This window comes from Crocodylus siamensis, chromosome 6 (assembly GCF_052110815.1).
Source record: "Crocodylus siamensis isolate JL-2025a chromosome 6, ASM5211081v1, whole genome shotgun sequence".
In the NCBI taxonomy this organism is placed as follows: domain Eukaryota; kingdom Metazoa; phylum Chordata; order Crocodylia; family Crocodylidae; genus Crocodylus; species Crocodylus siamensis.
Genome location: NC_143400.1, coordinates 89377696 through 89405624, shown reverse-complemented (window position 1 = coordinate 89405624; position 27929 = coordinate 89377696). Strand labels below are relative to the sequence as shown.

At 41.6% G+C, this 27929-nt stretch overlaps 2 protein-coding genes across 2 annotated transcripts in view; one reads left to right on the top strand and one right to left on the bottom strand.

Moving 5' to 3' along the window:
• MRPL47 (mitochondrial ribosomal protein L47) overlaps positions 1-13434 on the top strand; it is a 14133-nt gene extending 699 nt beyond the window's left edge. The window contains exons 3-7 of the mRNA XM_090050543.1: positions 693-753; positions 895-991; positions 2361-2491; positions 4223-4318; positions 8400-13434. Coding sequence (XP_089906669.1) covers positions 693-753; positions 895-991; positions 2361-2491; positions 4223-4318; positions 8400-8514 — 500 coding nt within the window. The 3' untranslated portion in view covers positions 8515-13434. The remainder of the gene's footprint in view (positions 1-692; positions 754-894; positions 992-2360; positions 2492-4222; positions 4319-8399) is intronic.
• On the bottom strand, positions 12924-27929 carry ACTL6A (actin like 6A). The gene is made up of 14 exons (XM_090050541.1): positions 27793-27929; positions 27629-27705; positions 25986-26160; positions 25325-25425; positions 23123-23220; positions 18514-18608; positions 18247-18353; positions 18071-18160; positions 16774-16835; positions 16307-16421; positions 15856-15936; positions 14869-14964; positions 13962-14048; positions 12924-13433 (listed from the first exon to the last, which is right to left on the bottom strand). Exons 1-14 carry the CDS (start codon positions 27815-27817, stop codon positions 13353-13355), a joined length of 1290 nt encoding a protein of 429 aa, XP_089906667.1. The 5' UTR covers positions 27818-27929; the 3' UTR covers positions 12924-13352.

Below are 27929 nucleotides of genomic sequence, written 5' to 3'. Positions count from 1 at the left end.
GCCCTATTTTTACCAAAAATAACCCAGAATTTTTGTACTCGATGAATTATAGATGAATAATGTAGCTACCTTCATGTATTTGTATTATAAAATATATATTGTAAATAGCAATCATTGATTTGGAAGGACTTCTTTGAGGAGATTTTGCTAGACTTTTTGACGGGTTCTTGCTGGAGTCTTCTCAGGAGTCTCATCTGCTTTCTTAAAGAAAGTGTCCAAGGAAGTTTTGGACAGATGTTCTCCAGGGAGATGGGTGACACAGAGACTTATTTGCTGGCGTGGCCTCGGATCAAGCGTTGTAAAGTTGAAACAGGGCGTCAATTTATAAACTTTATAAGTGTGAAATGTTGTAAGTTGAGGACTACCTGCATTGCACATAGAACTTTGTTAAGGAAGTAATGCTATCTCTAAAGCTGTTTTTTCTCCGTCTTTATATAGATGGTGCAGGTATTTTTTCTAACCTGCACTCTTTATATCGCTCTAACTCACGTTTGAGTATGGTCTCATAGTCCAGCTAAGGTTGGGTTTAATCCAACACTTTAAGGTTATCTGCAAGGAAAACCTGCAAAAGTTGGTGCCTGTAATTTGTCAGGTGGTACTAAACAAGCACGATCTGCAAGTAGAAGTGCATTCTTTTGGGAAGTGGAACTGTTGTCCATTAAGTAACTTTCTTATGGCTACTGTTTTTATAGGTGATGCTTGGAAAATAACGCAACTAAGAGGCAAGAGTAACGAAGACTTGCACAGACTTTGGTTAGTATGTCTTGGCAGGGTGCTTTGTACTTTTGGAATAAATATGCCCATTTTATCATGTTAACAACAAGGCTGTTTCTGCCACTAAACATAATCTCCCACTCAGTTGACTTGACTATACTGTTGTGTTCTTTGATTCAGGTATGTCCTGCTGAAAGAGAAAAACATGCTTTTAACTTTACAGCAAGAAGCAAAACGACAAAGCGTACCCATGCCAAGTCCAGAGCGATTAGAAAAGGTAATTTTTTCACATAAGCTAAAATAATCATAGCAAGTAAAATGTGTTGTGTGAAATATGCAGCACTTCCAGATCTCTGTGCAGTTCCCTGTATAATTTTAATAGGCTTTTCCATAAAAGAAAATCAGTAAAAAAAACCCAGTTATACACTTTGCCCGGGGCAGTAATATAAAATTTCATCTGAAGCTCTTCATCCTTCCTGTCTCTTCAGACAGTCTCTCCCCCTCCCTATCTTGCAATGTTTTTTTTTTAACAGGAGCTCACATTTTCTAAATATTTAGAACATGTGGGGGCTCTAAAACCATTAATTTGAATTTCACAGCAAGTTCTGTTTTTAATTTGCGTAGTCTCTACTAGTGCTAGGTAGACCCCTGTTCTGGCCTGTGTCTTCTGCATCCATCAGTCGCACCATCAGCATTTAGCAGCTCTGAACTGCAATGATACTTGCATAGAAGGGAGGTCTTGCAATTAAAGGGCTCATCGGGCCTTGTAGGGTGCTGTACAATACCAGTATATTAAGCCTTGTGCAGCAAAAGAAATTCTTAGAGCCTTGGGATAACTAAATAAGTGGAGTTCCCTCATCAGCAACAGTTTCCCAGATGGTTAAGATGCTGCCTTGGGCAGAAAGCATTCTAATAATCTTCCAAGTTGATGGAAGTAGAGACTATGGTAATAAGTTTGCTAGCTAGAAATGCTTCTGATGAGATGCAATGGTCTGGTTGTTTTCTGATCATCTAATAAGATCCCTAGAATTGCAAACCAGAGTAATTAACAACTCCATAAAAACCTGTGCTAGAAGCAGAAAGGACCTTTGCATATATTTCAGCTACTTCCTCCTAAGCAATGTCAACTCTCTGTTTAGACCCGGGTGGGCAAAATGCAGCCCACGGGCTGGATGCAGCCCACCAGACCATTCTATTCAGCCCACGGGGCCCCTAAAAAATTTAGAAAATTAATATTTATCTGCCCCTGGCTGCTTGTCATGTGGCCCTCAATGGCTTGCCAAAACTCAGTAAGCAGCCCGCAGCCCTCCGCCCAAAATAATTGCCTCCCCCTGGTTTAGACTGAACCTTAGCTGGCAAAGCCCTTAACTGAATCCACAGTTTGCCAATGCCCCATCCTCACCCCGCTTCCAATCAGATAATTGGAATGACTATATAGTGAATATTTAGATCGCTGTTCAAAATGTTGATTCTTACTGGCAAAGTAGGGGTTGACTGAGTTTACTGCTTTTCATAGTTGTGAGATTATTAAGATTATAGACTGTTACCAGCAATTATAATGTGCTCCTAACATTGCGTAGAAGTTTATGCTCAATTTGATAGCTTTGGTATCACGAGTCTTATGTCAAAATTTGTTCTGTTTTCAGGTAGAAACTTCCATGAAAAGAATAGACGACGTTGTTGAAGAAAGAGAAACTGCTCTACGACTTTTACAAACTGGTCAGGAAAAAAGCAGACCTGGGGAATGGAGACGGGACTTCTTAGGACGTACCCACTGGTATGGGAAAAAGGAATACTGTACTATGTACTTGAAATTTTGGGGGAGGGGAGTTCAGTACTATAAAAACAGGCATTATATGACTACCCTTTTCTTTTATTGGCTTTATCTTTGTGGGAAGAGGATCTTTTTCTTATTATCAAGAACAAAGCATAATTACTATAGAGAAGGGAAAGACAATATTTATTTATGTGTTTGTGGATAGTGTTTAATGGCTGGCAGCTCTCCTGAGTTGTTAATAATACCTAACCTTGTTATAACCACTGTCTTGCAATTACGTGCATGCATGTGTGTGCACACACATTGTTTGGTTCCAGAGTGGTTCCCAAACTTTTTGTACAAATCAGGCCACAAAATAGTCTTCCACTCCCTAGGGCCATCATTCACCCTTACTACATTTTTAACTGAAAGCTGTAATGGAATGTAAGGTCCTGTGGAATCTGTAGACCACTGTTTAGGAACCACTGATCTAGACTGTAAACCCTACCCTGTTAGGGGGTCTAGTTACAGCATGGCAGTCCTGTGACAGAGATGAAACACTGTTCAGGTTCACTGTGCATACAGACCCAAATTATATACCATTCCCAAGTTGTGCTATGGTTTTGGTCTTTCCCTACTCACATTGCAAGACTACAAAAAACAAGACTAGAAAGAGGGTCTCTTGGGCCAACAAGTCGAGCCCCATGCATTTGCAGGCAGCTGTTTACCCAAAGATTCCTGAAATCACCGCTTTCAAACCCTCACACACAAGCATAGAGCACCAAATTGGAAATGCCATGAATCTCTGATCACAGGTAAAAAGCAAGGAAGACAAGGGCACTGCCAGTGCCCAGCTAACACAGTGACAGAGTAGTAATACTGTATTCCCCCCACACTGAGGAATGAATACATTGTACTGTGTCTCCGACAGTTGTAGAATATACGCTGTAGATGGAAAGGTAATATGAAGATAGCTTCACTGCTGTAAATTCTGATTGTTCTGACCTGTTTGTCACCTTTATGGTTGTTTAATAGAGTACTGGCTAGGCAAACCACTGTGCTTATCTTTATGATACCAGGTACATACTGCAGCACCCGCTGGGTGGGGAAGGGAATGGATGCAGGGGGAGTGTGCAGGGGACAGAGAAGGCTGTGCTCTGCCCAGCCTGGCCCTGGCTGCTACAGGGCAGAGCAGGGCTCAGCCCTCCTTCCTCAGGCTCCCTGTGGCAGTTAGCCAGGATCAGTTCACAGGCTGGATACAGCCCACAGGCCGTATTTTGGCCACCCCAATCTAACATGTATCAAATCTAACATATCCATGGAATAATAACATTTTTAAATAGTTCTATGATACCATAACTCAAATAGCTTTACCAGCTTTAACTAAGATAGAATTGCAAGTACACTCATGAAGGAACTTCCTTATCTTTTAACAAATAATGTAATGTGAATGCTGATTGTTGGCACTTATGTAGCATTTGCCATTTGTTTTAAGGAATTTTGAAAGCATTTTTTATGTTGTCAAAGGGGAAAGTGGGCCACAGGGTGCTCCATACATTCAAGGTCACCTGTCCAGCCACTGGCAGTTGAGAACAGAACCTCTGTTTGCCAGTTGTAAGAGCTACTAACTGGGCCATATTTCCTTCAGACTGGAACTAAAAAAACAAGCTTAGTTGCAGTCTGAGGACTAAAATGCAGAAGCTGAAGTCCTGTTAATACTGTAACTAATTTTCTTTTTCCTCTCATTGACAGGTACACTTTCAAGGAGTGGCCCATACCTTGGTACTTAAACACAAGATACAAAAGGAAGAGATTCTTCTACACATCAGAAGTAAAGCATTTCATCAGGTAAAACAATTTTTTTGTTTGATGCTTTGTTTGCCTGTTTTTTACTAAACAGAATTTTTGTGCCCAATTCCTGGTTGTGTTCCAGTTACCTCTCTTTATCTTGCAAAGGACAGTCCTGCAACTAACTGCTTTTTGGAGTTTGTGGACTGACTTTTTCTATGTAGGACGGAAAAAGAGGTGACATAGAACAAAAATGGTTAAGGTCTGATCCTGTCAAAAACTTAGTTCAAAATAAATTGAAATCATGTGAGTAATCTCTTTGCTGTTAATGGAATTACTCACCTCTTCAAAGCTCACATGTCTAAGTGTTCACAGAATAGACCTCAAATTGCCAAATAATGTTCAGTACGGAATTATTTCTTGGAACAGTTAATTGTGTAAAAAATACCTGGGATCTTATGCCTTTTCTTTATGTTGTCACCACTTAGTTTCCAGGTCTTTGTTAAGGCTATTTTCCATTCCTATCCATTTCTTTTACATAAAGAAATTCTGTCCACTAACACTTTAGTGTTTAACACTTCTCCACCCAGAGTTCTTTACCAAAAATATTAACAAGTTTGTGCTAGGGATGTTTAGTGTGTTAACCAGTGTATGAAAAAATTGGGCTAAGAAATGCAAGAAAAGTACCACAGGGTTATAAATATATTACATAGAGCAGACACGACCCATTGCAAAAGACTTTCCACACAGCATACATGTAACTCAAGTTTACTGTTGTTAGAAGTGTGAAAAGAATTATCCCTGTTTGCATTATAGTTTCTAGCTTTGTGAAGTGGTAGCAATCCAAAGACTATGCTTTTCACAAAGCATCTGCCACACATTAGTTCTGTGCACGCAAACTTTTCTGATGGAAGGCTTTGACCCCTAAGACATCTCTTCAGTTTCCTTCTCTTATAAAAATCTTCATTTTGGTCATAGCACATATAGCCATAACTTGGATCATTCTGATTTTTTTGTAGAGCAGCTTTCATACAAGCTGAGTAGTATGGCATTTTGGTTACTTTCAGTGGCACGTTTCCCATCTCAGACAGGCCCTGATGACCCTGAATCACATATATCATTCTGAATATTATCTTAATTAAATGACTTGCCTAGCATTTCCATAAAAACCACCTGCTTATACTCAGCAGCTCTATACGAGCCCTGTGATAATTTACCTTTTTGACTGCTTCCAATACCATGTAGATGTTGTGATGTGTTATTAGTTATTAGTCACTTTAATTATAATTTGTTTTGTTCCTTTGCTTCTGTAGTCTCTTTCTATAGCATCTGAAAAATTATCTGTCTGAGAGATACGCAGTTATGTTATTTTTATGTACAAAGCAAGTGATTTTTCTCTTGTAGCTGCTCATTTGTTATAGCTAGGATTTAGAGTAGGGGAAAAACAGTACAACCATACTCAGTCACTAAGTATTTCTGCTGAAAAATCAGCAATGGGTTAGGACTGCTGTTGCTTCAACTAATTGCACAAACAGTCTTTTGAACATCCTGGGTGCATCTACACATGCAGTTAATGCACTGTAATAAACTGCGGAGCACTTTGAGCCAGAGTGAACTGCTCACAAGCACAGCATCTACATGTGCACCTGGGGCAGCAGCAATTTGAGCCAGAGCATAGCAGGCTCCAGCTGGCTGGGCTGACTGGGCATCACTGTCTACATATGTGTTTCAGTGCAGCAAAGTACTCCACTGCAAGTTAGTGTATCCCTGAGAGTACTATCCTACAGCAGAGTTAATTAGTTTACTGTGCCCTAATTCCAGCATATATAGATGATGATGCTTTACAGCGGAGCTAATTAGTCAACTTGGGAGTAAAGCACACATATAGATGTATGCCGGTTGGGATTTCATTCCTTGCTCTTGGCTTTTGCCTGTTGTTTCTGTAAACCCTTGGTTTTCTCCTTGTTTAGCTAGCTGTTCACTACCCATCAGTTATTTCAGTATGTCCTTTGGTGGCTTCGCCAAAAGTTTCATCATTGGCTCCCTATCTTGGACTTCAGAATCTCATGCCTCTAGTCAGACTGATGTGGTTCTGTCTGACATCTTTGTTTACTTGCACTCTTCCTGCAAAAACTCAACTACTTCACCCCAGATTACTAGCTTTTAGGTCCAGTAATTTTGTGTTCCTTCCCCTGCAGTAGACTATCACCCTCAGATCCTGTTGCAGCCTTTTCACTTGCATTCCCTGTTTCTCTTTCATGGTTCCCCTTCTTATCTGCCCCTATTAGTCATTCAAACCAATTTTTTCCCTCTGGCCTGATATGTTTTATTTACAATTTAAAGTGCTTGCCCTAAATACAAGGAGATATTTCCTTGTGTTTCATTGTTAAACACTTATTCAGCAATAATGCTTTTCTAGCAAGTACCTTCCATAAACCCTTGTTAAATTTCCCCCCTCCCCTCCTATCCCTTACTACTGTAGACATTTTGCATCCTAAATCAAAAGTGTAGAATCATGTGTTCTGCACACCTGGCTCCAACCTTCTGCTAGAATTTGACGAGAGTCAAGGGGACCTTACAGAATTATTGTTAGTACTAGAGTTTGCAGTCAAATCTATTCTACAAGTCTGTAACCAGCCAAGATGAATTTAATGTGGAAAATTGCCCCTGGAGATGGCATTGCTTGGTTTATAACTTGTAGTGTAGATGAGAGAACAGTTTTCAGTATGATTACAGAAGTCACGATAAAGACCAACTGAGTACCAAGACAGGTGTTAGTCCTTTCACTTTTCTGACCAATCAGTTGAATTTAACAGTAATTCAGAGGAAGCAATTGCTGACAAATAATAGTCAACAGTAAGCATGTGTCTTAAAGTAGATCACTTGTTACTTAGAGAACAACTTTCCTGTGCATTTTTTAAACTGACACAGCCTTCAGATATTTTGTTTTCACCTGAGACTCTTCTGTGTTTTATTACAGTCGTTCACTCAGCAGCTATTTCTGCTACAGGCCCCTTGCTGTCTCGTAGTCTGTAGTGTAGTACAGAGGTTGCTATTTCTGTGAACGTACTTAAACCATTTTGAAGTAGTGGTAAAATTGCCCTTCTGATGAACAGCAGTGGGAAAGTGCTAATAAAATATACATGCACATAACATTTTGGGCAGAGGAATGAATCTAGTACTTCCCTGCTGAAGTAGGGCACCTTTCTTCTCTAATGGCAGCTTGTAATAGCTTCAAGTATCAGAATAGTTTGAATCCTGCCCCTGGAGTTGTAACAAGCTTGTAAAACAGGCTCATTGATAATACTGTTTGGTTTTTTCCAACTTCTCTTTGCTGTTACCAAGTGAACATCAATAGAAGCCAGACTCTCCAAAATAACTATGCCAGACTGCAGCCAGCAAGGCCAGCCATACCTTGTCATGCATCCAAAGATGCATCTTGAGCCAGTCCAGAGAGGTGATCCTCCCCCTCTATGCGACTTTGGTCAAGCCGCAGTTGGAGTACTGTGTCCAGTACTGGGTGCCACACTTCAAGAGGGATGTGGCCAGCCTGGAGAGGGTTCACAGGAAGGCCACCCACTTGGTGAAAGGGCAGCAGAGGAGAGACTGAGGGACCTGAACCTGTTCAGCCTCAGCAAAAGAAGGCTGAGGGGGAACCTGGTGGCTGCCTACAAACTCATCAGGGGAGATCAACAGCAAACAGGAAGAGCCTTTTTCTCCCCAGCACCACCTGGGGTGATGAGGAACAATGGTAATAAGCTGATGAAGAATAGGTTTAGGTTAGAGATCAGAAGGCAATATTTGACAGTTAAGATGGCCAAAAATCAAACCAGCTTCCCAGGGAAGCGGTTGTTGCCACTACCTTGGGCAAATTCAAGAGGAGGTTGGATGATCACCTGTCTGGGGTCTTGTGAACCCAGCATTCATTCCTGCCTGCGGCAGGGGTCAGGCTACATGATCTGTTCAGGTGCCTCCTGACCTTAGCTACTGTGAAACTGAAACTAATTCAGACTTTACCTGCATTCTTATCTCAGTCTAGTAAGTGCATTAAACTGCATACCTAAATTCTAGTGGTAGGAGCAGTTGTGAAAAGGATGCATTGAGTACTGTGAAAATGTAATAAGGTTATTCTCTCTTACAGACTGAAAATTGAAAAAGCAATGCGTCAGCGGACAAGGATGAAAACCTTAGAAAGAAAGAAGCAGGAGCTTTTACAAAAGAAATTCCCTCATCTGGCTGCAAAGTCTCAGAGTTAACATCATCCTGGAGGGCTTGTGCAAGTACCCGTGACTGTAGGAATCTACACTGTTTCATGTAACCTGATATATTATACGTTTTTTTTATAACCAGTATATATCATGGTGGAGTGCTCAAAGTGGTGTTGATTTTTTGTTTGTTTGTTTTTTTTACTGTGGAGCAGAGACAATAAGCCAAAAACGTCGTTCCTTAACCTAAAATTGAATCCTGATTTGGTCAGGTGACCTTCACAAAACTTTTAAAATATGTGACTCAGCGCAGCTTGACTCTAAAATAAGTTTCCTAGAAACAAGTAATATATTATTTCAACATTAGTTCCTCTAAAACTGAACTGTTCCTGCTTATTCACCAGTACATGGGCAAATGACAGCCAGACCGTAGTCTATAATTGCCTGTGTTGTATCTTTTTTAAAGGCTAACACAAACAAGTATACATCTCGATTAAGTTTCTCACTCTTAACAGCATCTCTTCACATTAAAACAGAGCTCCATTCCTTTTTAAGCTACTGGCTGTACTTTGTCACTCCTGCTTAGAACCATAACCTTAAATATCACTTTGCCAGCTAAGATCTATGAAGAGAGAGGATTTTGCAGAAATAGTCACTGTTCTATACCAGGAATGTTTCACACTAACTGTGTAAATTTATAGAACAAAAACATGAAATATATCAGTTTAAGAAAGTTAACATTTAGGTAGTCCCAAGAATTGTGTATAAGATGAATGTAGATAGCTTTTTCCCCACTGACAAAAAGTAGCCTTTCCATGCAGTTGCTAAATCATGCTTAGCTAGAACTGGTGCAGAGTTCCAATATTGATACATATTGGATAGAGGTGCACTGATACATCGGATCAGCACTAGTAACAGGAAAATTAACATTATTGGCAATTGGCTTTTTTGGGCAATAATGTTACCAATAAATGCCACGTGCAAGCACATAGCTGCATCATGCATGCAGCCAGGAATGCAGCCCAGCAGCATGGAGAGCAGCATCCAGCCAGGAAGTCTGTGGGGAGGGAGGGCAGATTGAGGTGCCCACAGTGAGGGAAGGAATGAGAGTAGAGCTTGGGTGGTAAGGAGGGGAGGTAGGTTTGTGTGCACCCCCAGGGGGAGGCAAGGGGACATGTGCACCCTCAGATTTGTGCACAGGGTGAGGGCAGTGTGCCCGCCGTGGTGGGGAGGCTGGGCCGGGGCTGTGCTGGGTAGGTGATGGCAGCAGGCTTGAGGGGCTGTGGCCACCCCAAGATTCCCTGTAGCCTCACTGTAGTCACACCTTCCAGCAGCACTGCTGCCCACCCCACACATGGGGCACATGGCCCCCTCATGCTTCCCCTGAGGGTATGCACAGTGGCGGGGAGCCATACACTCCCTCCTTCTCTCCCCGCTGCCAAGCTGCTTGTGCGTCTCCTCTCCCACTCCCAGCCCAGGGGTCCTATTCACCACCCTGCCTGGGTGGCCCTGCCCCTGGCCCACTCTCTCCCTCACCATGGGAGTCTCAGTGTGCACCCCTGCCCACCAACTTGCTTCTCCTCCAAGCTGCTGGACTGCATTCCTGTAAATTGGCTCAAATATGGCTGGTTAAAATTGGCTGTTGGTATCTACCAAGAAAATCGTTATTGGTGCACCCCTGTTGAATGCATCTACTATCCCAAAGAACCAAATTTTGTAGCACCAAACACTCTGTAATATGAGCAGACTAAACTCATCTAGGTAATTATAAGAACCCTAAAATCCATTACAAATAATTATGTGATTGATTATATTCAACTACCTTTGGACTTTTAGAGAGTGTACCTAAGAAATAAAGATTGAGGATGCAGTTTAAAGCACTACCCCTCTGGAAGTAACAGTTTTGACAGCTAAGAAAGATGGCTAGATTCAGCCTTCTCTCAGTAGCTAGCAACACTGAATTGAGTGAGCTGTTCCAGACAGTGGTTGTATAAGAGAGTTCATTTCCATTTGGGCAAAACTTTTACCAAACAAAACAGTAAGAAAGCTTATTCATCCTCAACTCCAGGATCATTTCATGGCATACAAGAGGTGAGAAATATGAACACCCACTCATTGAAACTTCTTGCATTTAAGTGGAGGTGGCTTAGAATTTAAAGTAGAATAACTGTGTACATAAAGACTGTAGCCTTCCAGGAAACAAGCAAGTATACTTAAAAGGACCACCTACAAAGCAGTCTATAAAAGGGGCAGAATCAAACTGGAATCAAGTAACTAAGAAAACACGATGTAGCACAAAGAACAAACAACAACAACTTCTCATCTAAGTAGATGAGAAATCTTAATAGACAAGATAGCAAGGCAAAATTCTCAAGCAAATTACTATAGTCATACTGTGGTTTTCTTGTTTTAAACAAAATCTATCTGCATTGTGCCCCTCCCTCACTATAACTAAAGATTGTAAACATTAATAACTGAAATTAAGACCTCAGTAGTCTGCATCCTAATACTTCCTACCATAAAGTCAAGGAGAGGGAACAGACATCTTAATTTTTTCCTTGTCCTTTGCCAAGATGCAAGACATAATTTGTAATATTTAATTGATGGCAAACATACAGAAGGCTGAAATAAAGTTGTTTCTTTCCGGCTTATTAAATTGATTCTGACATTGTAAAGTTAGTCTAGTTTTTTTTCACCATTTAAACAGTCTGCCAGAACAATTGCTGTTTTGTATGTCATACTTCCAGCTGTAATCAGACACTGGATCCTACCTCATTCTGGGAGAGCTGCTAAGAGAGTGTTCTTGGCAAAGGCACTCAGGCCAAAACAATCCAAACTGATGACAAACTATGTTGCAGAAGTCATTTGTTGTGAGGGAAAGCTAAGGGGTATGTGCTGGGGAACTAAAGAAGCTCTTTACATATAACGTACTGCCTCTTGTATTTCTCATATGACTTAAAACAGGTTTCAAACATATGGCCTATGGAACTGCTCTATCCGGTCTGCAGGGCACCTGGCAGGCCTGCTCTAGAATCCATGGCTTCAAAGCCCTATGAGCTAGGGGACCCTGTTGGAGCTTGTCCCACAGATCCAGCCCATAAGGAGCCCCACAGTTTGGGCACGTGAATTTGACATCCCTGATTTCAGACATTTAAGCCGTTAGGTGGCCATCTGGGTTGCTTGCAGATTTTTCTGAACCAAACCTCCAAACACACTTTACTGGAAGAAGTGGCGCATTATTTCTACCCAGCTCTGCAGCATCTGTATACATCAGGTGCTTCAGTGGGACTTTTTGGCGCTTTAACTAAAGATTCAATCAGCTATTAGAATAAAAGCGCCAAAAAAGCCCCACTGAAGCACTTGATCTATGCAGATGTTGGGTGAGCCAGGTCAAAGTAACGCACTGCCTCTTCTGTGCATGTGCTGGGCTTGATGTGGAAATGTCCTGAGTTTAAAGTAAAGTTTGGGTTTTTTGTTTTGTTTTTTAATGTCTGCAAGCAGCCCTAAGTTTTACATTAAAAAAACAATTGTTACATTACACTGGTAAAGTGCCCAAAACTTTCAAATGGACATTCAGTTGGTCAAAGAACAGATGTCTATATTGGGTGCATCTGTACATGCACATTACTGTGGCATTGACTGTTAGGGCACAGTAAATTAACTCTGCTGTGAGATAGTAGTGTTGTTGACAGTACTATCTTACGGCAGAGTAATTAAGTACAACAAAATATACTTGTAGGTGGTCATAGGCTTACTGGGGCATAAGGGTGCTGAAGTGCGGGGACTACCTGGCACAGAGCTCTGCACTTCAGCACTCCGATGCCCTAGCCAGCCCCTCTGCTACCTGGAGCCTAGGGTTGACCCTGCTCATACTGCTGCTGTTCCAGGTGCACATGTAGACACTGCACACAGGAACAGCTGACTCTGGCTTGAATTGCTCCAGAATTTATTGCTTCACAATGTCATGTGTAGATATACCCCCACTGTTTCTTGTTTTCCAAGAGGGAAGTTAAAAATCAGGTTTCATCATGACAAGGGTGGAGTCTAAACCCAGCATGGAGTTGGTCATGAGCTGTAGAAACACAAGCAAGCAGAAATACTTAGACTTCAAGCAGTCAGTTCTCTCCTTAAGTTCCCAGCTTCTGAAACTGATAATCCCTTACCTATATCAAAGTCATTCTGCAAATTAATCCTTACAACTCTGAATGAGGAAGTAGGTTGATGACTGTTACTTACAGAAATTAAGTCACTTACTTCTACACAGCCTAAATTTTGGGCATCAACCATTTCATCATATGGCATTCCTGTAAATTGAATGCAATGTTTTCATGACCAAGCTAGGGCTGCTGTAACATGCTAACACAGATCCGTAAATCCTGAAAACAGTTTTCAATCAATTGGTGCATAGAAAAGTAATTGCGGAGAGTAACTGAAAAAAATCAAAAGTAACAAATTCTGAAAACAGGGTCATTTGTATTTATTTTTTAAAAGAAATCAGAGCATTTAAGGCCAACAGATCAACAAGGAAGACTACTGTGAAGGTACATGAGACATCTCATAAGTCTGATGCAAGGCATTTGCAAGATTTTTGCCTCTGAGTCAACCTGTAAAGCTATTCATAGGAAAAAAGATTTTAGAGGAAATAGACATTTATACAAAATTATAAAATGCTTGCTATAAGAATTATTGCTTTAGAAAGGATGCAAACCTCCGTATTTTGGGATAGTACCACTTAGGCCTTTCAAACAATAGCTAAAGGTTTGTTAAAATGGAGCTTGATGCATTTAAAAAACAGTACTACAAAAAAGAGTCCGTCCCATTCCTGAGTATGCTAAAGCTATAAAACATAAGGAGCACTGGGAAGGCAGCAGTTTCTCACAGTGAGAGGTCTAAGGACATTTCCTTTCTACACACTGCTTTCCTCCTTCTTCATACTCTTGCTTAGAGATCCACATCTGCTGAAAAGTACCCTGCAAAAAAAAAAAAAAAGAGAATCAAAGTTGCAACTAGGACATGATGTGCTGAGAGCAGAACAAATAAGCCAGGCTTTCCATTTTTTCCAAAAACCTGTATAAAGCCATGACTGCCTTGATGCCTCTTACTACTAGGTTTGGTAAAAGGCTGGGGTTTAGAGAAGAACAGGGAAAACTACCTTATCAACACTATTTCATTTGTTTCCTAGACATTGCTAACCATCTCTGCCATATTTATATCACTGAAGTGCTAAACCACTTGCAAGATCAGGCCCAAAGATGCAGTAAAAAGAATACTTCAAGAACCCCATATCTTTTTCCTTGCTTACAAAGAGTTAAAGAAGCTAAATTCAACCACCTTCAGTTCAGGCATAGAACATTCTGTACTTTCCATGAATATCCCCTCTCCTACCACATACAGCACTAGTCACTGCTCTGGGAGTAGCAGCTGCTACAGAAGTCATAAGCTACTTCAGTAGGAGTCTCTTTATTCACCTAATGATCCTTTCCCCAGGCTGTACTTACCAAAGAAGCCAAAATTGAACCACCAATCCATGAACTAAACCTCCGCTCCACTGTCGTGTTGTTTGCTATCAACTTGAGCCGCATGCTCTGAACAGAGGGGGAAAAAATGTGTTAACAAGATCAAACTGAAAGTGGGGTGTCCAGCTGAAGGTTCAAGCCCCTTTTTAACCCTGAAAGGGATGGGATGGAGAGAACCTGGGACATGCGCTAAAGTCATTATTACAGCCAATTCAAAGAGACCAATTCTGTTGTTTCCTTCATGATATGAAGATTGTCTGCCCTGCACTTTGGAAGTCTGTTAAATGTAAGAAATGGGTTGCTGATAACAGTCCATCTGCAAATTGTATATGTGATCCAGAGAACAATCTCGGCTACAAAACTAACAAGAACTTGAAAGGAATTTTGCCTTAATAGTCACAGGAAATTGCCACCATTCAAAAATAGTTAGGTTTTCAACAATTATTACTTGCAAGCTGAAAAGGTAGGAAAACAGTATTTTCAAACCAACTTAAGTACCTGCACAAGCCTCTTCTACATTACTTATTTCCAAACTGCCCTATATTTTTTTTAAAATAAAGATAGGAAGTATCCCTAATTTTGTCCATAAAGAGGCTTCAGCAGTCTGAGCACAATATCAGATTCTGTAAGTCCCAGAGCTGTAATCCTAAATTTGTCATTAATTCCCTTTGTATCTTTCATGAATAGTGAGGTCTTTCCTTAACTGGTCCAACATAAACTCTTTGGATAAAAGCTCTATGGAGGTGCTACAGCTTTCCTGGTTCTGTAAGCTGGTCAGTCTACAGTATCTACTATTTTTTTTTTTTTTTTTGGTAAAACGTTTTAAATATTGAGCTCCTAATGAAATCAAAAGTAAAATCACCTGAAATAACAATTTAAGAAGTCTTACCGGTGGGGTTTTCTGAGAGAGTTCCCTGTTCAATCTGTCTGTAAAACTCTGTATAAGCGTATTTCCTCCTGCTACAATCACACTACCATAAAGGCCCTGGGAAGAAAAAACAAAACCCCAAGAGTTTATTTGGGATGTATTTGGAGAGCATTTCTTTACCAATACAAAGTTAAAAAAGAGAATGCCACTAGTCTTTACAGCCAGAAACATAACATATTACTTGACATAAGATATCATTCAGCATACAAAATAGATTGTACTATGAATAGTAACTTTATCTACTTTAAGAAAGAAGTTTATGATTAACCTATACAAGGGTATGGGGAGGTAGTATGAAAACTGATCCCACACGATTTCCATTTGGTAGTTTGACTTTTTAGTTTCTAGTCTGTGCTCATATCAAGATATTATAAACACCTATGAATGAATGATTCCCCATACAACTGAATTTCCAGTTGTCTTGTAACTAGATGTAACAACTGCAGAGATGACAGGAGGAACTAATTGTTCATGAAAAAAAAAAAAAAAGTGTACATCCCAAATCAGATACATTTTTACATATACAGCAGACAAAGACAAAAGATGACTTGATAGGCCAGATCATGACAACCTGACAAATAAAGAAAGGAGGAGGAGTGGGTTATCCCATATGCCAAGGGTCAGAAGCACATGCAGCCAAATGGGCAATGCTCTTCAGCAGATGGTGATGGTGGGGATGGACTCAAAAATGTAGAATGATTTGCGATGAGATGCTTTCTCTTTTAATCACCTGAACTGGACAAAACATAGGAATAGCTATCCTCAGACATGTCATATATATTTACGTATTCCCCATTGTAGATGCACAGCTTTTAGAGGTGAATGCTACAAGCACCATAAAATAACCTCTGAAGGTCCATCAGTCTTCAACTACAATATATTTTAATTATGAAAATCCCAAACAAGAACATCTCTGCTGAAAATAAACCATGTCTGACTGACACTCACCGGTCTGATGTCTATATCGCACATTCCAACGCTTGTGGTGACAACATGGCTCACACCCAGCATTGTATTGCCAGATAAGCCCTGGAAAAAAATTATTAAGCCACGAGTCAGTGCTTCAAAACAATAAGGCATATTAAAGCAATATATGAATATTTATTCCTTATCCAGAGCCAACAAGGACTGGGATAAAGATTTATCTCAATTTGCAGTCTACTTTGTCACTATGGTATCTCAGCACCACAGAGCTTTATTTAAACAAGTACCTGGTACCCTGAGTTAGATTTGCTCTCCTCCTCCACCCAGACATAGGTTGCAGCCCCACAGAAGACAAAATATGAGCACAAAAATGTTCTCCATCACCACAACAAACAAAGGAAAGGCAGCTCTAAACTACAAAGACTGAATAGATTATGTTTGCATATCTGTATGTGCTACTTTCATTTTTTTTTACCTTTACATTAGAAGGATCAAATAATCCTTCTGGAATTTTTAGACGTTCTGCACCAAAGTCACAATTATAACCATTGGGGAACTCATAATGAACTGTCGGCATCTGTGCAGCCACCCTGCAGGTAGATAATGGAGCATTAGTCATTAAGTTCTGTTGTTCTCTGTCAATATGTACAGTGCAGCAGCTAATTTAAAAAAATATAAACCACGAATTCTAAAAAAAACACAAACATGTTAACAACAGGATCTGTGTTTTTGGTAATCTATACTAGAATTTCTTGTACCTTGGCAAGTCAAATGCAATCTCTAAAATCCGGATATACATTGTATTCCTAACTCTAAAAAATGATTGCGTCTAACATCAAACTTTTGTAATGAGCTAAAACAGGTACATCTTCCATTTTTAGGACATTTACATCCCTCACACCATACACACAGCAAAGTTTTACAGAGAAAACAGTGACATACTGTTCATCATAGGTTGAATCGGATACTTGAAGGACAGAAGCTTGGAAATCCTGAATTACACACTATGGAGAGAAAAACAAAAGGTAATTCCAGTGTCAACCTCACATAATATGAAACGAGGAAAAAAGCCTTTAAAATATATATATATTTGAAACCGATTACATATTTATATGGCTTATTTAGGGGTTTTGGTTGTAGCCGAGTTGGTCTGAGGACATAGGCAGGCAAGCTACTTTGACAAGATGTGATCTCTTTTATTAGACCAACTGAGTTGTTGGAAAAAAGTTCTTTGCAAGCTGTCAGGCACAAGCACCCTTCAAGTGAAATTATTTCAGTATATACATTTAGCGTAGTAAGCTACCTTAGAAGCTAAGCATTCTGAACCTCTACAAGATGCGAGCATTTGAGGGAGGGAAGAAAAGGGAACGTGGCTGGGTCTCTCCCCCCCCCCTGTTCTGTCCTGTTTTTCTCACAAGTACAAAAGGTTCTAAAGAAGCTGGAAGACAAGGTATAAATAGCTTTGCCACTAGGGCACTTTATATAATAAAGGCGGAGTATTTGAAAGTTTTATTGTAACCAAGGCTGAGCTCTACCACAGCTATCATGAATTTTTATATTTAGCAAACTGTCTATTTGGGAATATCTGCCAGTGAATACAAACTAGATGATAATGAACTAAAAAAATTAAATTGAGGCCTGAATATTTAAACTTGGACTACTTGGGAAGTAAGTGCAGAGCAGGAGCTCATCTATATCACTGTGGCAACATAAAAGACCAGTCCACTATACTTTCAATGACTTGTTCAGTTTCTCCCCAAGGAACTGTAGAAAGGGAGAAACTGAGTTTACGGATTACAAAACTATAGTCTAGCGACTCCTTTGTTGGGAACATGTGGAACAATATAATGTTTCCCGTAACTTGATACAAACGTGAAGACACACCCATATTCCTTCCTTGCTTATACCCTTACAACTATTTTCTTGTAATACTAAATAACTGGATCTAATTGAATACGTTAGCATAAACTCAATTCAAACCTATCCAACAAATCAAACCAGATTACCCTAAAATTTCAGTCTGCGCATTTCAACAAGGGGACAAAATACAAGAAACTGCTCTAAACAAAGAACAGTAAAACTGATTTTTGAAAGACAGCCTAAATAGTTTCTCCTGCCCTCCACCACAGAAAAATACATCACACTGCATTTTTTCCCTAGAAACATTTTGTTTGAGAATAGTGTACATCTGCAAATGGAGTCCTTCATGAGGCATGGAAAGAGGAACAGATTTACTTACATTACACATATAATTGTGCCAAGATCTTGTGACCTGAGGCAATTTCTCTTTTCTCTTCCAATTGGCGGGAGATCCCTCTCGAACTGCTTCCTGCAATTGTAGGAACATTCAGTGACAGTCAACAATTTATGCTTCTCAAAATATAGCCCTTATTTAAAATCAAGTTACTTTCTCACCTTTGATGCAATCATATATGGAGGAATTATCTCTATGTTCATTTCCTGAAACAGTTCCCTGCATTGCATAGTAATAAAGTCGCCAGCCAGGGGTGATTTTACAATGCCTACAAGAAAATTTTGGAATGTGTTTAAACACTTACTTAATAAGCAAAACAGAATTGTCCCAATTTGAAGTGTCCACATTTTCTTTCAGTAGGAATAATAAAACCAAATTTCTTGATACCAAACATAGTATTAAGTTACCCAGCTGTGAAAACTCTTTACCTTGTTGAAGTACATATCCATCATGCACTGGAATTGCCGTGGTATGTGTTGCTCCACTATCCAAAATCAAGCCTGTTGATCGGCCATTTGCAAAGCTAGTCGGATGAGTCAAGGAGAAAAGACTCTACAAGTTTTAAAATTTTGTCAAATATAAGGAACGATAACCCCAGAGTTCTACTTCAAACTTTACAACCCACTTATTGTGAGCCTCCAGTAACGGTCTACAAAAAAAGTACCAACCTCGCACAGCTGATAGGTTTTAATTTACGTTGGTGGACCAAGACCTTGTTGTGGTGCAGAGGCTTGTGTCCCCCAATGATGCTCAGAGCTATGTCGCCAAGTCTCACACTCCTAGCAGGGTCACCCCTGGCAAACAGGCCTAAAGGGAAGTTCCAGACAAATCATGATCCAACCCCAAGTCTTCAGCGGCAGATCAGGTGGAAGATGTCAGGATCTCAACAGCTGTAAGGCAAAAGAAGGCTGCAAGATGGAGGCCTCCTGTCATCCCTTGATCTCTGCATCAAGACTGTGTGGTTGCTGTTTTTGCACACCAGCTTCTTTCTGTTAAACCAGGTCACATGCAGGCTTCTACCACAGAAAACATGCTCTCCCCTTTACCAACCTTTAAAAGCCCTGCAGTGATGGTGTAGTGGTGACAGAGATCGGACTAGTGAATCCAGCAGTCTGCAGCCACAAATCTGCGCACAGGTTGCAGTAGCCCGATGGTCATCCTGCACCTAGGTTGAGACGGATGCAATTTGGCAACTACCATGTCTGAGCAGTCCTATTCAGGATCCCCTCTGCACACCCAACATGGGAAGCGGCTAGAAAAAGTGCTTTAAACCTAAGCCGTCTCGTCTGCTCCTGACTGCATGATCTCATCCAAATACGATCATTCTCCCTGTGGTCAAAAAATGTATGACAACGATTTTTGCAAAATGGCAAGTTTGCATCTTAATGGATAACCAAGACAACAAATGACCAGAAAGAAGAAATGCCATTTTCTCCAGGGAACTAGTGAGATACAACATCAACACTGCAGCTCGGAGTGAGACGAGACAACTAGATGAGGGTCAGATAAGTGAAGAGGGTAAAAACTACACCTCCTGGAAAGTGAAGCCAGCTCAGGACTGAGGCACTCACAGCATTGGCTTCGACATCAAGAATCAACTCAGTCATATTACAAAGCTCCCTGTGGGCAGTAACAAACATCTTATGACCCTCTGTCTTAAGCTCAGCAACAACTGGTATGCCACTGTCCTCAGTGCATACACCCCAATCCTTGATACTGGCAATGATGTTAAAGAACAGTTCTACTCCAACCTTTACCATGTTCTGAACAATACTTGCAAGGAGGACAAGATAATTCTCCTCAGGTGATTTCAGCACCAGTCAGACATACCCTAGAACTCTGGGGTGGCACCACTGGGAAGGAAGAAGTAAAAGTCAACTCCAATGGCATCCTCCTCCTGAGCAAATACACGGAGCACGGTCTCGTTATCACGAACACCATCTTCAGACATAGAGACAAATACAAGACTACATGGAGAAACCCTCACTCTAAGCACTGGCACCTCTTTGACTGTTATATCATTAGAGTCTATGATCAAATGGGTGTCCATATCCCAGGACCCATGCAAGGAACCAATGACTGTTGGACAGATCACCATCTTGTCAGATCCATGATGAACATCCATCTTACTCCAAAACACTGAAAACAACCAAAAGCAATGCAAAGGACTTTCAACATCAAGGATCTCCAACAGTGTCTTCATGAAAAGCTCTCTGCCCTGTCCATAAACGAAGGCAACACTGAGGAACTCTGGAAGGGATTTAAAACTGCCATCCAGGTGGCCTGTGGACTCAGCAACACCAAGACTGGTTCAGTGAGAGCAGCACTGAGGTCCAAATCCTTCTGGACTGGAAGAAAAGGGCTCAATCTGCTTGGCAAGATGACACCTCATCTCAACAGAAGAACGATATGTATCTGCTCCTAGAAGCTGAAGCTCAAAGGAGGATCCAGGAAATCACTGGTGGCAAGATAAAGCCAAGGAGATCTAGCTCCCTGCTAACAAACATGACATGCATAGCTTTTTCCAGGCAACAAAAGCACAACTTTCCATGCTCCTACTTTCTTGCAATTGCAGGATGACTTGATGCTCCTCAAAGACAATGAAACTATCCAAGCTAAATGGAACGAGCACTTTGGGGCAGGCTTTCCTGAACCATGAGTCAACTGGCGTGGATACCAACATCGAGTCCATCACCAAACACCCTGAAAGGGGATCCCTTGCCAATCTTGCTATCCTATGAAAAGTCTGGTGTGCCATCAAGAAAACCAAGAACAAAGCTACTGAACCAAATTGGCATACCTGCTGAAATCTACAAGACCGGTGGTAATTAACTGGTATGCAAACTCCACAAATTTATTCTATAATTTGGAACAAAGAATTCCCTAGGTATCTGAGGAATACCATTATCACGACAATCTTTAAAACAGGAGAAAAATCTGTGTATGGGAACTATAAAAATATTCTCCTCATTTCCACAGCAAGGAAAATCCTCTCCCATATCCTCCTGAATCATGTTCTACCTCTTGCTAAGGAAAGTCCTGCCAGAATCTCAGTGTGTTTTCAGACCATCCCATGGGCAATTGGCATGATCTTTTTTGCCCACTGGATCCAAAAAAAAGCATCAGGAACAACATCAGGACCCATATATAGGCTTCACTGACCTTACTAAGGCCTTTGAATCTATCAATCACAAAGCCCTGTGGAAAGTACTGGCCAGATTTGGATGTCCTGAAAAGTATATCACGGTCTTGAGGCTTCCCCACTACCAGATGTCTGAAACCGTTCTATGTAGCAGATTAGAGACACATCCATTCGTCATGCAAACTGGGGTCAAGCAAAGATGCATCACCACCCCAACTCTCTTCTCCATTTATTCAACAGTCATCATGGTTCTCAATAAGGATCACCTTCCTTCTGGAACTGACACTGAATACATGAAGGATTCTTCAATCTGGGACATTTTCATTCACAGAACAAAGTATTCAAACAACTATCCTTGACTGTCAATATGCTAACAACTGTGCCATCCTTGCACACACTGAGGAAAGACTACAGACTGCACTGCATCTCTTCAGAAAAACTTACCATACTTTGGACTTCTCTCTCACCATTGATAAGACCAAAGTGCTTCATCAGCCTGCCCAGGCCATGAACGTGACCCCTCCCCCTTCCAAATTACCATCAGCAGAAAGACCCTAGAGGTAGTCGAGCAATTCCCCTACCTCAGTAGCCACCTCTGAGAGTGAACACTTGTGTGGAGATCTAGCACAGGATCCAGTGCACAAGTGCCTCCTTTGGCAAATTGCTTTGGTGTGTGTTTATTCATCACAATCTCTGGAAAGACACCAAGATCCAGGTCTACAATGCAGTCATCATCCCTGCTCTTCTCTACAGCTGTGAAACATGGGTGACTTACTGTTGTCATCTCACAAGCCTGAAGAAGTATCACCAATGACGCCTGCAGAAAATTCTTCACATCAAATGAGAAGATTTCTGCATGAATGCCAGTATCCTCACTGAAGCCAATGTTACCAGCATTGAGTTGGTGATCTTCAAGCACCAATGTTGCTGGACTTGACATTGTGTGCATTTACCTGACTCTTGATTCACAAATCAAATGCTCTATCCCAGCTTTGTAACAGCCTGAGATCTCATGGTGGCCTGAGAAAACGCTGTAAGGACACTTTGAAGGCATACCTCAAGAAAACAGATGACATCACTGAAGAGCTGGCTGCCAACCAACTCTAATGGCACCCCAACCTCAACCAGGTGGCAGCCCATTTTGAGGTAACGCATCCTGTCCTCAAAGCAGGGGGGAGAGAGCAGGGGAAGAAAAAGGACAGGATTTTCATCCTGCAGCCTACTCTCCGTTGTGAAATGACTTGCAGCTTCTGTGGATGGATCTGTGGCTCAAGGATTAGACTCCCAAGTCGCTTCAAGACCCATCAATAAGTCATAACAGAGAGCTTCCTCAAATTGAGGGATTGCCGATAAGAACAAATAATAATAATAAAAAAATATATACCAACCTCACAGATGATAGGTTTTAATTTACACTGGTAAACTTCTCTGAGGTGTGAATGGAAGTGATAGAATTTCTGTGTCATACCAAGTAGAAATCTTTAAATAAAATGCTTCCAGCTTACTTGGATTTTGAACTGCTGCTCAAAAAAGTAAATGTTATTAGTTTAAGATATTTATAACATTGCTGGCAGAATATCTTCAATCTCAGATATCAGTTGTGGGAGACAGGAATTAAGCACTTCCATTACCTGAGAAAGCCATTTTAGGTATAGTATTACATGCAGCATATGATATACATGTGTAAAAGTTATTTTCCAGAATAGTTTCAGCAGATTTATAGAACTTAACACTAAGGTGATAGCACAAATGGAAGCTGTTTCCTGAATATCAGTTATTACAGGAATATATTTTGATGAGAAAAAAAGTATACTCATCTTATTCTACTAATACCCACGTTTCATAAGATTTCAGTAGGTACTGAAAAACCATGTAGACCAACATTTCAAGGATACGCTGTCAGGACTGCAGTTTTACACAAGAAAAAAGCAGGGATGTTGTAATGTTCAAACATCAGTTCTGTCAATTTCTCGCGCTTTGCTCTGGTATTCCACTGGAAAAGTGGGGTAAACAAGCAAAACAGAAATAATGAACCTCTCAAGAGTCATTATGGTTATTACAGTCTGTTCAGAGTGCCAACAGATGTTAAGAAAATCAAGATTATTAGAACTGAAGCTTATGTAACTTCGCATCTGGTCTTAAAGCAAGATAATTATGTTTTTCTGTAGCAGGATTGGAGGGCTGTAGCTATGATGTTCCAGGAAGTGTGCAAGAAACAAAGTTTTTTGAGGGTGATATACAACTGTATAGGTGGGAGAGAGATCAGACAAGCTTTGGGCCTAAAGTGCCCTTCTTCAGGCCTGGAAAAAAAGCAAATGCAACCTGAAGCATCTAAATCAGGGCCATCCACCCCACCTGCTGCACCAGCATAAGCCACAGGCCTCTCACTGCATCTCACCACATATGTGCAGCCACAGGCTACCCAACTGCACTGCACCACATGGGCAGCCTGGCCTCACCTTCAGGCCACTGGCTGCAGTCTCATGCTGTCCCACCCTTAAAGTGAGGGCAGCAAGTGAAAACTGAAGGAAGGAGGGAGAACCTGGAGAGCTCAGCTGCAGCAAGAATGATGGAAGGAAGGGGGAGAGTTGGGTGGGAGCCTGGGTGCCACAAATTAAAACTTTTGCAGACCACATGGCCCACAGGTGGCCAGTTTGATAGCCCTGATCTAAATAAACACTTACCTTACACCACACTTGCCGCTTTCCTGGATCTGAAGAAGGGCACTTCATGCCCAAAAGTTTGTCTAACATCTGTCCCATTTGTGTATATCAGGCATTTTATTTCCTTAGAGGAATGTTCAGTTTTTATATTACAAGACCTTTTATTTCTGATTTCCTTCATTAAAAAGACTTTCTGAAAATTTTATTTTTGATAACAGGCAAAAATTCAATTTTAAAACTTTGCAAATGGCAATTCTTTCTAGAGCTCAGTGGATGTGCACCCCCTCACAGCAGCATTCCCTGCTTAGGCGGCAGGCGGGGGGGCAGGCAGGAGCGCTGCTGTCTCCCCGAGAGCACCAGCCGTGGAGTGGAGGTGCCAGGAGAAGTCCCGCTGGCCCTTCTGGGCATGTCCCTGGCCCTTCTAGGCATACTGCTGGCACTTCCGAGCAGCATTCCCTCTTAGAGCCAGCTTAGAGGGAACACTGCTTCCGGGTCGCTGTGTGCAATCAGCCATGGGCGACCCCCCAGTCACTGACTGGCCGCTTGGGAGGCAAGTGCCCCCCCCCCAACTCAGGAGGCACCAGTCACCCATGCTAAGTGTCATTCCATGAGTTTCAAAAAAGTTTTCATGAAATTGAATTAAGGTCCAAAAATAAATTTGTAATGTAAACATAGACTGAAATGTGAAAGGGAAAGAAATTAATTAAGCAGAGACAATGACCACATGCCAAGTCACACCTGAAAGTTACAGACACCAGCCCACTGAGAAGTAGATCTCCATCAAGAACCTCATGACAGCCACACAGCAACAACTCAATACACCACTGAAAGGCCCTATTTGGAATGACTGTTATCAATGAAGGATATATCTTCATTATATACACCTTCAGTGGTTTCTATTCATATTCCTACTTCCTGCCATTTTAATCCAGTGAACAGCAAGTAGGAGAACTGCTGCCAATATCTCTACTTAAATTCACATACCTCTAGTTCTCCAGTGACATGCAAGGCCATGCAGATTACCCCAGAGAACCAATTTAAAGCCTTTCTATTAGACGTATGTTGCCTCCCCCCTGTCCTATTTCTGCAGGGCTGTCTGAGCCTGGCAGATTATTTTCAAGGGCATTTTTATTTTTAGTACGTATAGAAGAACACCCAAAACATGTCCACTTTTAACACAAAGAGCTCAAAACTAAATACATATAATTATTTGATCTGTCTTTTTGTAGTGAATGGGTGCTGTGTGCTATGCCACATAAACATGGTTATCATTTCACATTACTGAGAACAACAAAAATAAAATACAAAAAATAAATCTATCAAAGTATTTTCATATTACTTGGTTTTGATTTTTTTGTACAGTATTAAACATTTCTAAATGCCAACAACAGAATTTAAGACACTTCAAAAGAGAAAGAAATTATTTTTACTCACTGGTGCTTCTGACATTAGGACAGGATGCAAACTCGCTTCAGATTTAATGTGCATCTTGTATGTATGATCCAGAATTGCCTGGAAACTATCCCAGTCTTCAACTACAAACATTACAGCAGGTGGAGTAGTTCAATTAACAGTGACATCTGACTTCAAGTAAAATGTGTAATAAACATACACAACAGAAAGACATAACTTTTATCAAGAAGATCAAGCAGTAATCAGCAAAATTCACAAACTGCAACAGCTTTAAGAAATCTTGTTTATATGACTCATCATCATAATAGCTGGCAAGTAGATTTGCAGCCTGACCTTTAAGGCTGCTACTTCACACTATTAGCAAACTTGGTAGTGATCATTATGAGCTACAAGCTTCCTTACTGGGGCGTTTGAAGAGTAAGTCTTCCCGCTACTCTTTACGAATATTTGTCACCCCTTTTTTTTCCCCAGATGGGGACTAATCCAGTCCACCATATACAGGAAAACTCTACAGTTTTTCCTCAGATCAAGCAAACATTCACTGCCTCACTAAGCAGCTTTTTCATAAAAATGCATATATGACACATTACTCTTTCGCATGCAAAAAGCATAACTGCCGTAGCCGTACATTAAGTTAGCAATCAGATCTTAAAAGCAAGAGGAAAAGGATAGAGCACCATACTCATTCCATTTTTTAAGGGCGAAATGGCTTCCATGTTTTCCCTTGGGACGCGCAGTGCATTGGTGTCTATGTAGTAAGTAGGGCCCCCTTGTTTGCCTTTATCACCATCTATCTCCATCAGCGTGCTGCCATCGTCCCTCTCCAGTACCACACCAATCGCTGTGGGAAAATCAACCTGAAATGTGAACACACATTTGCTCATTCATAGAATCATTAAAATTAGGGTTAAAACGGTCTCGGGAGGTCATGTCTAGTCCCATCCCCAACAAGATCATCCCAACCAAAGCTCTGTCTAACCAGGCCTTAAAACCCCCACAAGGATGGGGCTTCCACCACCTCTCTGGGTAACCCGTCCCAGCATCTTACTCCCCTCCTAGCGAGACATTTCTTCCTAGTTGGAACCTCAACTCCCCTCGCTGCAACTTCAAACTGTTGCTCCTCATTCGGTCATCCGCCACCGCCTACATCAGTGGTTCCCAAACCAACCACCCGTTTAAAATGACACGCTGCCCGCAAATTTTTCAGTTCGACCTTCGGTACCACCAGCCAACGCATGTCACATCAACTCGTTATCGTGAATAATGACATGAAGTCATTTATCCCATGAAGTCGTAATAATGAATAATGGTGTCATAATGAATATTCACATGAAGTCATAATAAAGTCATTATAACAAATAATCATATCACAAATAAACACATGAAGTAATTATCCCATAAAATCGTTATAATGAATAACCACGCAAAGTAATTTATTCCATAACGTCATTATAATGAATCATCACATGAAGTCGTTATAATGAATAAGTCCTTATCACATGAAGTCATCACAATAAACATGTCGCAGTACCAGTGACACGTTTCATAGATTCATAGGCATTAGGGCTGGAAGGGACCTCGGAAGGTCATTGAACCACCTCCGACAGCAGGCTATTCCAGACCTTGGGGGCTTGGACAGTAAAGAAATTCTTCCTTATGTCCAGCCTGAAATGGTCTTGCAGTTTATAACCGTTCGACCTTGTCATCCCTTGGGGCGCTCTGGTGAACAAATGTTCCCCCAGATCCTGGTGAATGCCCTGATAAGCTTACAGGTGGCCATCAGATCGCCCCTGAGCCTGCGCTTTTCCAGGCTGAAGAGCCCTATGGCTCTCAGCCTGGCATTGTAAGGTCTGTTTTCCTGACCTCTGATCATGCGCGTGGCTTTTCTCTGGACTCTCTCAAGCTTCTCCACATCCTTTTTGAATTGTGGAGCCCAAAACTGGATGCAGTACTCCAGCTGCGGCCTCACCAAGGCCAAGTACAAGGGGAGAATGACATCCTGGGATTTGCTAGAGAAGCATCTGTGGATGCAAGCCAGCGTTTTGCTCACTTTACTAGCCACAGCATCGCATTGCAGGCTCATTCTCATCTTGTGGTCAACGATGACCCCCAAGTCTCTTTCTTCTGTAGTGCTAGCCAGGGTAGCACTGCCGAGCCTAGAAGGATGCTGCAGGTTTTTCTTCCCAAGATGGAAACCTTGCATTTCTCAGAGTTAAACACCAGGGCTGGGCCCCGCGCCACCCCTTCAAGGCTCCCCCCGCGGGTCGCTCCCCTGGCAGCCCCCGCGTTGGTCACTAGACCCCACCCGGCCGCGCCGCCCCTCACCTTGGGGCAGTCCTCGCCGGCATAGCCCGCCCGCACCGTGTAGGAGCCGATATCGAAGACCAGCGCCCCGACTTCATCTGCAAAGATGATGAACAGGCATCAGTCAGCACCGCCTCAGGGCGCGGCCGCGAGACAGGGCCCCGGGGCAGCCCGGCCGCACTCACCGCCCCCATACACGCCGCCACTCATGGCCGCCGCCGCTCGCCGGCCGATGCGGCAACAATAGCCAAGCTGCCCCGCGCTCGGCCCAGGCGCTCAACCGAACCTGCTGCCAGCCCCGCCCCGCCCCTGCCAGCCAATC